This window comes from Apis cerana, linkage group LG8, assembly GCF_029169275.1.
Source record: "Apis cerana isolate GH-2021 linkage group LG8, AcerK_1.0, whole genome shotgun sequence".
Taxonomy (NCBI): Eukaryota; Metazoa; Arthropoda; class Insecta; order Hymenoptera; family Apidae; genus Apis; species Apis cerana.
The window spans coordinates 11,541,274-11,553,099 of record NC_083859.1 but is presented as its reverse complement, the minus strand read 5'-3'; the positions used below and the strand labels follow the sequence as shown (position 1 = coordinate 11,553,099).

Below are 11,826 nucleotides of genomic sequence, written 5' to 3'. Positions count from 1 at the left end.
GAGATTGTTTTCTTTCTCGCTCTTCGCGGCCATCTTCCTTCCTCCTTATGCTGACAATGATGGTGGGGTTGTATTTTAAAAGTATGCTGCATAGTAGCGCTCATGTCGCTACGTGACGCATCTCAATAGAAATTTGATTGGTTACGAGATAAATATATTAACTGAATAACCAATCAAAAATGTTTTGTATATCACGGAAAGAAATATTTCTTTTAGACTATACATGTGATATCTACACTGTATTATATTCTATGTTCTAATTTTAAATATATACTTGACGATTTCTAACCGACAACTTATAATAGTACAATTTATAACTTGAAATATGTAAAAAATACAAAATCGTGATAAAATTCATATTATAGAAATATAATTTAATGAATAAATTTTATTGTATCAATTATTTATATATATATATATATATTTCTTTATTTTTATTATATTTTAAAATAATTTTAATTTATTTGTAACTGAACTATTTTTCTTTATATTAAATTTACAACATAAAAATATTGAATCCACTATCGTAAACAGATATCGTATCATTTTTATGTAATGTAAGTATTTATAATAATAAAAAATGTATTATTTTAAATAAAATAATAACGAAGCATTTAATTATTTTAATATATTTATAATATATTAATTATTGCTCTCTGAATATATAGTTTATTATGTATTTGTATATTTAATTCACTGTTTAATTAATTCATTAAATATATAGTTTGAAAAACGTAATTATATTTAAAGTTCTTATTTTTTAAAATTTAAGTATATTTTTTTATTTTTACGTCTATGTATAATAAATATTTTAATAAAACTTCTTCCAACAATTTAATTATCTTACGTAGAATTTAAATGTTTTTAAAATATATATAAATATAATGTTAGATTTTTTAAAGAATAAAAATTTCTTAAAAACAATAAATTAATATTTTTATATCGTTTAAATAATATATATAATATATATATATATATATATATATATACATAAATAAAAATATATATATAAGTTCTTATTTATATATAAATTAATATATTAATTAATAATGATAATTAAATAATATGTTTATTAATGTTAATTTTCTTTAATATAAATAAATTTAATATAATTTTATAATATTTTGGTAATTCATATTATTTCTTAATTTTTTTAATCCTATATTAAAAGAATATTTATAGTTATAATCTTTAAAATGTATAATTTATGGTATAATTATGTTTAATCGTTATCGTTCTTATAAACTTACGTATCTTTAAATTTTTTAACTAATTGACAAATCAGTAATGATGGACGATTTATGTGTAATAAAATTGTCTTTAGTTAAAGTATATGTGATCTTCATCATTATAATATCTATTAATCTAAAATATATATTATCGTATAAAAAATTATAATACTAATAAATTTTAATTAAAATATTAATTTTTTTGTTGTATAGTTTCTATTATAAATTTAATTTTTTTTATATTTGCAGTTTAAAAATTAGTTCAAAAATTTTTAATCTATAAAATTATTACATTTTTATTTATATTAAATATATAAAAAATATATATTTAAAATATTAAATATTTAAAAAGTGTACATAGAAAATACAATTTTATAAAACCAAATATGTATTGTGAACCAAATTCTACGAATATTATCTACGATTTAGATAAGGTAAAAATACCAAAATAATTAAATACAATTTTTTCATTCTTTTATCTTTAGTATTAAAATGTAATATATAATTTTTATAGGTAACGGTCATCGATTTTCGAAGTGACACTTTCACAAAACCAACCAAAAAAATGAGAGAAGCAATATCTAAAGCCGAAGTTGGAGACGATGTTTTTAATGAAGATCCAACAGTTAAAAGTATGAAAATTATTTTAAAATATTATGTTCAAATGTAACATATGATTTTTTATTACATATATATGTTTATCATATATATTACATAATATTTATATTGATAACATAAAAATTATAAAATTAATATAAAAATAAAGATATTAAGTAATATTATTTATTCCTTAATGTATAAAAATAATACATATATATTATATATTAACATTATTAAAATAATATTAAAAATCTTTTATAAAGAAATGTAAAGAAATTTGTTTTTAGTATTGCAAGAAAAAGCTGCCAAAATGATTGGAATGGAAGATGCAATATTTGTATGTTCTGGAACTATGGGAAATTTAATTTCAAGTAAGTATAATAAATTCTATATATGTATATAATAAGTTATATATATATATATATAAGTTTTTGTAATTAAAATTTATCGCATATAATCTTATCTTAAAATATACTTATGAGCAATTTTATTAATTTTCATGAATAATTCTTTACTTTAAATTATAAATTTCAATAGATTAGAATTCATAAAAATTACATATATTGCATTATTTATATATTATGAATATATTATAATAAAAATAAGTAATTTCATAAGAATAAATACAACTAGAATAATAAAAATAAAAGAAAAAAAAATAATACAAAATATAACAAATTGAAATTAAAAAGAAAATAAAAGAAAAGACATAAAAATTTCTATTGTAATATAAATATTATTTTTTTATTATTGTTAATTTTATACATTAAAATAAAATTTTGTACAACTAAAATTTTTAATAGTGTTTAATTAATTGATATTCTAATTAAATTTTAATTAAATTCTTATATAATTATTTTATTTCTAAATGTAAATCATTTAAATATAAATGTAATAATTATAAAAATGAAATTATAATGTATAATACATCATATAATATATCATTTCAAATATTTCTTTATTTAACCTATTCTTAATAAAAAATTTTATCAATTGTTTTAAAATTTTTATTCTTAAATTTTTATGTATTATTTTTTATATCAATTGCATATATTAATATATTTATATAAATATTATATAAATTCTATAAATATTTATTATTATAATATTATTAGTTACTAAAAAATATTTATTATTTCTAAATCTAATTAATTTCTGTTTAATCTTCAATTTATTTAAAGAAATATTTTCTGAAATTTTAGTAATGGTCCATTGTGATGTTCGTGGAAGTGAGGCATATTGTGGTGATCTTGCTCATTGTTTATTACATGAACAAACTGGTAGTGCTCAAATTGCAGGAGTAAATCTCAGGACATTAAAGAATAATAATAATGGCACTTTTGATCTTCAAGAACTGGAATCTAAACTTCGGAGAAATAGAGATCATGAGCCTATTTCAAAACTAGTACTTGTAGAGAATACAATTAATGGAAAAATTGTTCCACAAAATTGGATAAATGAATTAGTATTATTTTGTAAAAAACATAATTTGAAATTACATATGGATGGAGCTAGATTATGGAATGCAAGTATAGCATCAAAGATAGCTGCAAAGGATATTGTTTCAGGTTTTGATTCTGTAACTTTCTGTCTCAGTAAAGGTTTAGGTATTTATTTCCTTACAATTTATGTTTATTATGTCTTTTAAAATAGTTCATTTTTTTCTATTTATTTTGTAAATATCTTTTTATTTTTAAAAATTATGATATAATATATCATATATATTATATTTATTATCATAATATGTCATAATAAGTAATATTTATAAAGTATTTTTATTTGAAATAAATTTATAGAATCAAAAAAAAAAAAATATTTTAATTTAGGTGCTCCTGTAGGTTCCCTTCTTTGTGGAACTAAACAATTTATTGAAAATGCAAGAAGAATAAGAAAAGTGCTTGGTGGTGGTATGAGACAAGTTGGTATTCTTGCTGCAGCTGGACTTGTAGCTCTTGAACACATTCCAAATTTAGCCAATGATCATAAAAGAGCTTTCACTCTTGCATCTGCAATACATAATATACAATCATCAGTATTTTTAGTTGATTTAACTACTGTACAAACAAATATGGTTTTCATGGAAGTTGATTCTAATATTGTTCATGCAAAAAAATTCTCTAACTGTTTGCAAGAATTTGATAATGATGATAATAATGACAAAGCTGTTGTCGTGAAATGTATGGTAATGAATGAATCACTCATAAGGTTTGTACTTTCTTTTGAAGTTGGAGATGATGAATTAAAATTGGCTATTAAAAAAATTATACATGTTATTAAAAAACTAGATCCTAAATTTTAATTATATTATATTTATTAGTTAATTAATAAAATTAGTTACTGAAATATGTACAATTCGTTCATATATCTTGTATTTTTGAATATATGAAGATGATGATTTATTTACGATGTTATTTATAATGAATAACAATGAATAATATATAAATATATATATATATAAATATAAAATAGTAATAAATATTACTGCATATAATTAAATAAAATTCTATCAAAATACAAAACATGAAAAGAATGATAAACTTGGAAAGATAATATTTTGAATTTACAAATATGCAGAAAGTATGCAAATTATATGAATTTATATATAATTATAATTTATAGATAAATATGTAAATTTAAGTAAATTTTCAGAAAGATATAACATGCTAAAAAAAAATATCTCAAGCAGATGAATTCATAAAATTGGATATGATGTTTAATATTTTGATGATCAATATTTTGATGATGTTTAATATTTTGTCACATATATTTATAAGTTTTTTCAATGATGACATCCATGGAAAATCAAAATAAAAGAAATAATATTGAAAAGAATATCATTTGAACATATTAAAAGAAAATTACCATATGATAATTTTCATGCAAAATTTCATGCAAGAATTTTACAAAAGTTATTATTTTTTATAAATTATGATGATTTGAATAGCATATATCAAGAAAATTCTACATATAAATATATATTAAATATATAAAAAACATATATATATAAACAAATGAATATTTTTTTAATATATCTTTTATGCATAACTAAAGCTTTTGATTTTCTAAAGATTTAAAAATTTTATCTATCTATTGATTTGATTTTCCTGAAATGATAGAAAAAGATTTAAAAATCCTATTTATTTATTAATATACATTTCATATTTTAATTCATTTGATGGATGATAATATTCAAAATCTAAAAGATAGAAGTAATGTATAAAAAATAAAACATTTATATATATATATTAAAAAACTAGATGAATTGAATGACAGTATTGTTGATTTATTATTTTCTCAATGACAAAATTTTAGAACAGTAATTTTCTCAAGCTATAAATCATGAAGAAAAATTTTATATGAATGTTAAAAAAAAAATTTTAATTTACTAAACTAGTACTTTAATATACTAATTTTTATTTTATACAAATTTCATGTTTCAAATCAAATTTTAAGTATTTGTATTTTTCTTGTAGTTTTACTTTTAAATTATTTATATCGCAAAATATAAAAGATACAATAGATTAAAACAAATTTATATAATATAATTTATGTATATAAATTTATTTAATTTAATTATTTATCGAACATACAATGTATTTTTTTTTGTTCTATGAGATATTATCAGATATAGATATTATCCTTATTCATTTTAATATTGTTTTCATGTTACAAATTTGGTTTAAAATAAAATTGTAAAATAATGATGACTGAAACTAAATTTCAATATAAAATTATAAATAACAAATATTTTGTTATAAAATGTTTTGTATACATTTTATCTATATCTATGTCTTATATATAATTATATTTATATACAATTATTGTAAAACAGGCAAGAAGAATGGTAGTTTCATTCTTTCATCATATTTTTTTTAGCTATAAAAAATTATTTAATAAAACTAATTAGAATTTTATTTTAATTATTTAAATAAAATATTTTAATAGAATATTTTAAAAAAATTTTTAAAATAAGAGAAAATATTATTATGCATACTTATAATTTAGTTTTTATTAAATTTTTATTTATAGTTTTAAAATCATTATCTGGAAATGCAATGTTAATTCATAAATTAATCTTGTAATGAAAATTGACTTTATTATAAACTATATTTTTAAAAATAAAATTATATTTTTAAAATTAAATTTTTGTATTTCTATTATTTCAAAATAATATTTACATATGACTTTTCAAATATTTAAAAATTATTTATATATGAAATGATTATAAATTAAAAAATTAAATGACGAAATAGAATGAAATATACATAGTATTATAAATTGAATATATTTTGCAAATGCAATATATAAAAGTAATTTATGAATTTATATTTTATTTATAATCTTTCATTAAAACTATATAATACATATATTGTTTTATATCTAATAATAGTTAATATTTTGATTATTAAACGTATGTTTTATAAGATTACAAATAATGTGATAGATTTGACAAACAAATTTTCAATAGTGTCATTTTTTGATCGAATATTTTGAAATTCTTATTTTTTTCGTTTAATCAGGAGTTTTCATTTATTTAAATTTAAATTTCATTACTTTTGCTGTAGTGAAATATTCGCATCATATATTAAGATATATTGTTTCTCGAGATTCATTCTTCTAGAGAACGTAAAAATTGAGAATGTAATATCTACATTTTTTACGATAGATTAAAACTAAGATGCATTATTTTTTGAAAGAGAAATAATGAAAGTATATTCACTTGACATGCAATATTTCGTATGTCATGCGTCAAAATTTTGCAAAGAAAGAATAGTCAAGAAAAGCGAATAGTAAAAGGAAAATAAAAATAGGATAAAAATACTGAAATCAGTTCCATCTTCAGGTGCTGCAAATTAAATATATAAAAAAAAGACAGAAAATAATAAAAAAAAGAATAAAGATAAACTAAGTATTTGATCGCTAATGTTATCTCTCGAATATCAAAGACATCTATTGAAAAACTTTTTTAAAAATACTCAAGAGATGCCGCTAATTCCCAATTCTTATTCTATTTTATCACTTGAAAAAGTGTTTTTCGGACTCAAGAGATAGCGTTGATGGTTCTAATTCTTATCCTATTTCTATCATTTATCTACTTACTTTTATTCTTTTTTATACTATTTCTCTCTTCCTCCCACTATTTGATCTTTTTGTCTATTTTTTCTCTACAAAATTTACGCGCTCAAAAGATGGTTTTTATATTTGATCAATTTTATCAATTTTAATTTAAAAACTTCAAAAATCTTAAATCGTTGAAATTTTATAACATAAGTATTTAAATTTGCATTTTATCTTTGTTAATATTTTTTTTATTAATAATATTATTTCATTATTGAATTGTAAGAAATATGCTATTTATATAATTTATATTTTATATTTACATTTTTATATACATACATTTATACATATACAAATACGATTGATCCTTATAATAGAACAAATTTCAAAATTCATATTTTTATTTTATATGTATATAATATTTGTTCACTATATCCTTAGCGATTTTTTGGATATATATTTGTAAATGATCCCTAGAGAGAAATCAGTCTAAGTATCAAGGAAGCGAATGATGTCACATCATAAATTTTTTCAAATATTTGGTCTTTTTCGTTCATTGTAAAAAAAGGTTTTTCTATTGACAAAAATGAGACAAAACTTGAGTTTCGTCTCTATTCCTTGCAGATATATGATTGCGATTAGTCCCAAACTGTGAAGTTATAACGACAAAATATTGTATACAGGCATTTTATCACCATCGTAATATGCGTGTAAAGAATTCATCGATATATTATTCCACAAACAATTTATTTCTTCATCACAAGGAATAACATGTTCGATAAGCTTTAAGTATTTGTTATAAGGACATATTTTTTCACATTTGGGAATTTTATAAGTGATTAATTGTTCCGTAACTCCAGTCCACAGATGCATCTGTAGAACAAATTTTATAACATTATTATATGGTTCAATATATACAAAAAGAAAAAAACAATAAATTTTATATTTACATATTGTTTTTACGTTATAATTAATATAAATAGAGTTTAAAAAATATTTCATTATATATACAATACATTATATGTACAACTTAGTAAAACTTACTTGAATATGAGCCACACCATTATGATTTCGCAATTTTTCGACTATAATTGCAGATCCAAAGGCAGGTAGTTTTGGTTCGACTAAATCGTGTGCTTTGGCAAAAGCTGCAATGTTTAATTCATGTCCACTGTATACATAAATCTTGGGAGCACTTGCATTCTGTGGTTTATTTAGATTTTGTAAAAATTCTTTTATAATAAAACCTCCATTCAATCGTTTCATTAACGTGTTATAAGATAAAATATTGTATTCCAATGCCACGAGTTTTTCTATCTTATTTCGAACGTTCTCGGTTGCCCATTCCGGCAGAGCGATATTCATGCTTATCTGCAAAAATAATTGTCGTTATAATATTTAAGAATTATCGTTAGTCGATATTGTAATTATAAAAAATATAAAACGATAAAAATAAAATATTTTCACATATTTTTTTATTCCATAAAAATTTACGTTATTATTACGTTATAAACAAGTACATTAAAATCGAAAATGCTTTTCTTTGTAAATAAAAAATTTCATACCTGTGACATCAAAAAATGATGCAATTTATATATTTGGAGAAGTGGATTGATCTTCATATTTAAACCAGTGTGTTCTTCAAGATAATTTAAAAGATCTTTGTTTTTCAATATTTCTTTACGAATTACGGGCAAATTGGATACTCTGGAATATTCTTTTATATACCTATAAGAAACATTTTTATAGTAATTAGAGTTAAATGTACGACATGATTTATTAATGGAAAAACTAAAAGAGGAATGTTTAATTTTTGCGAAAAGAGATTATTTCACTTACTTTTCGGGAAAAAATATAATATAAAATAAAAATAAAATATAAATATAAATTATTCATCCTTAAAAATTGAAAAATATAAAACGAGATTTTTTAATCATAAAAAAATCAAGAATCATGAGATTATTTTTTTGTTTTATATTAATTCTCTAATTAATATCCAGAAAAAAAGAAAATTTATCATAGTGGAAAAAAAATAAGTTTATCTTATTATCATTATATTCTTTCTCTTTTGTAAAAAAAAAAAAAAAAAAATATATATATATATATATATATCGCGATAGAATTGTAACAATTAATAATAATTTTTTTTTCCATGCATCGCGAGATAACAGAAAATATATACGCAACATTTATCATTTATTTTCACATTTCTTATAAATAAATCTAATTTTAAAATCGATCTTTATCTTTTCAGAAATCCAATGATTAGAGGCAATGAAGGAATTGAATGCAACTTGTGAATATAATCTTTTCATCGAGTATTATCAGTGATTGCGATTTATACTTACTTCGGACATAACGACGAAAACATTATGTTGTCCACGATATTTGGCACATAAGAAGCGGGTATCGGTGATAAACGAATGTTTCCTTCTTCGCCAATCGTGGGTGGATATATACCGGCCATAACCAGTTGCAACGACATTTTTGTTCGATCGACATCCGAACTATAGGCGTACACGCTGCCATACGTATGGTGACCACCTAAAAATTTGCTATACTTCGTTCTCAACAACGCACCAAGCTGAAATTCTCTTATTTTCCCTTTCTAAATAAGAAATAGAAAAGATAAAAAATAAATGTTTAATAACGGAAATTTATCAATTGAATGCAAAATTTTTCATTGATTGGTGAAGAATTAAAAGTGTTTAATACTTACATCGGTTAATTGGCCATAACCAAGTGACTCGTAAATAGGATTATAAGGTGCTTTAGGATATATTTCTAATTTGCTTGGCGTTCGGTCACCGTGTCTAAATATCTGAAAATTTTCAGGGAGGATCGTTGAAACATGGAATGTTAAATATGGAAAATATCAAGTGTATACGCTATCCAAAGACCATTTTTCAAGAAAAACTACTTTTCATCGTTTCACACGTTTGTCAACGATAATTAAACAAAGTGATATTCCGATAATCATTTTTTGTTCTCCGTTTGATAAAATATTGAAATCCATTTGTTTCGCACTGATTAATGATCAAAAATAGAATTATTATACATTATCATTGATAATTCTTTCCGTCAATTTGTATTTTTACGAAAAAAAAAAATTACCTAATAATAATAAAATTCATGGATCATCGCTTATTACGATTATTAAGCTTATGATTATTTAGAAATGTGATGAAATATGAAGATTTATCATTGTGAAAATAAAAACTACTTTATTACTTTATTACTTTAATATTTTACCGATTGAATATATAAGATACGACATAAACGCGATAAATAGAATAGACTCGTTATCAAAAATATAAAAAATCGCGTCATCATAAAATAATTTTGTGAGAAACACTTTAAATAATCGATTTTTTTTACAAGAAACATTCGAAAATAAATGTGTTTAAAAAGTGAAAACATTATCTATATTTTAAAAAACACAATTTCTAGTAACGTTAAGATATATTTTAATCGATCATAATCAATTTTATTTAATAAATTTCTAAAAATTGTTCAATCGAATTTGGGTCGAAACTAGATGCACTAATTTAACTATTTCGTGAAATGATACAAATATACTTACAAGGTGTACAGATTCCAATGTGTATTTATCGTTGATATTTGTCGAAGAACAAAATTGCAACAATAGATTTAAAAGTAAAATTATTTGCAAATATCTTTCTTTATTAGCCATCTTTCGCGTTAATATTAAAATTTTTAAAATAATAACTTTTAAAATAATAACTAAAAATTAATATCGTGAAATTAATAGAAAAAAAGTTTGGTTATGTTATTTTTTTTTATAAAAAAAATGCTTACTTCTCACCTGAACGAGAAGCACTATTTATTTTCACGAATGCAATGATATTTATAATTCACTATAAAGATAATAATTCGAATAAGCGAAAGGAAGAGGGGAAGATAAATCGGACGAAGATAAATTAGTATCGACATATATATATATATATATATATAAGATTAAAATGTTTCCATATCTCGATATATATTTTTAATAATTCATTTAAAGAAGAAGATTCGATAAATTAAACGAATGATATAACACAAATGATTTTATAATCTAGTGATAATAACTACTAATTATTATCTATAACATGCGTATTTCTTATTTCTTTGATAAATGTAATAGAGTTCTATCACACTTTCTTTTTTTCTGTTCGCGATATATCGATTCTGAATTTTTATTTTTATTACATTAAAAAAAAAAAAAGGAAAGAAATTCATAAAAATCAATTATTAGTTGATAATGTTAAATCATTATCGTTTCAAGTATGGTGTTTACAATGTCAGTGGTATTTATATATTTTGCTGGAATTATTTGTATGTTGTATTCAAGAAGTTTATAATTTTTTCACGAGTGCAATATTTCGACATTGAAAAAGTGACGAAGCAATTAAAATAACAATTTTTTTGTTACCAATTCTATTTGTAGTTTATTTATCCATCTTTAAATAAGATGAATTTTCAATCGAATATTTAATCCATTCTTGATATACGACTTAAATTGGCAGATGCATTAAAAATATCGAGCGTTTAAAAAAGTAAACAAAAATAAATTATCGACAATAAGATAAATATTTATTGTTTCTAATGTTAGTTTAAAAAATCAAAAGATAAATGCGAAAGTATTCAAATTCAAATGGAAATTCATATATCGACATTTCACAAAATTATAAAATAAAATGTTTAATTAAAATATACTTACTTAATAAATATTCTTAAAGATATTAAATAATAGTAGATTTTCTAGAGCAAATATCTTTCTTTCTCTTTACTTAACCTTGAAGGGATCCGTTTTTCCATATCTTAAAGTTTACGTCCAATCATTTTCGAGAAGTATTTCCGTTGAGAAATCGCGATATCTGATTGGTAATTTTAACAATTACTTTTCTGCAAAACTATACATGCTCGATTTTTCACT

The 11,826-nt window shown here is 20.7% G+C and overlaps 2 protein-coding genes across 4 annotated transcripts; one reads left to right on the top strand and one right to left on the bottom strand.

The window, feature by feature from the left end:
- Positions 1 to 97: 97 nt before the first annotated feature.
- LOC107999968 (uncharacterized) lies at positions 98 to 5,972 on the top strand. 3 transcript variants are annotated; one of them, XM_062078996.1, is made up of 6 exons: positions 98 to 557; positions 1,479 to 1,663; positions 1,744 to 1,861; positions 2,117 to 2,200; positions 3,032 to 3,436; positions 3,656 to 5,972. In XM_062078996.1, exons 2-6 carry the CDS (start codon positions 1,616 to 1,618, stop codon positions 4,126 to 4,128), a joined length of 1,128 nt encoding a protein of 375 aa, XP_061934980.1. In that variant the 5' UTR covers positions 98 to 557; positions 1,479 to 1,615; the 3' UTR covers positions 4,129 to 5,972. The 3 variants fall into 3 exon arrangements, 2 of the variants coding, with proteins under 2 accessions (XP_061934980.1, XP_061934981.1); XR_009831029.1 differs by lacking the exon at positions 98 to 557 and having other exon boundaries at positions 1,230 to 1,663; positions 3,656 to 4,406; positions 4,479 to 5,972; XM_062078997.1 differs by lacking the exons at positions 98 to 557; positions 1,479 to 1,663 and having other exon boundaries at positions 2,103 to 2,200.
- A 1,208-nt stretch (positions 5,973 to 7,180) lies between these two features.
- On the bottom strand, positions 7,181 to 10,828 carry LOC107999936 (venom acid phosphatase Acph-1-like). Its single transcript, XM_062078995.1, has 6 exons — positions 10,471 to 10,828; positions 9,607 to 9,708; positions 9,236 to 9,495; positions 8,453 to 8,615; positions 7,932 to 8,258; positions 7,181 to 7,760 (listed from the first exon to the last, which is right to left on the bottom strand). Exons 1-6 carry the CDS (start codon positions 10,579 to 10,581, stop codon positions 7,545 to 7,547), a joined length of 1,179 nt encoding a protein of 392 aa, XP_061934979.1. The 5' UTR covers positions 10,582 to 10,828; the 3' UTR covers positions 7,181 to 7,544.
- Between the last annotated feature and the right edge of the window lie 998 nt (positions 10,829 to 11,826).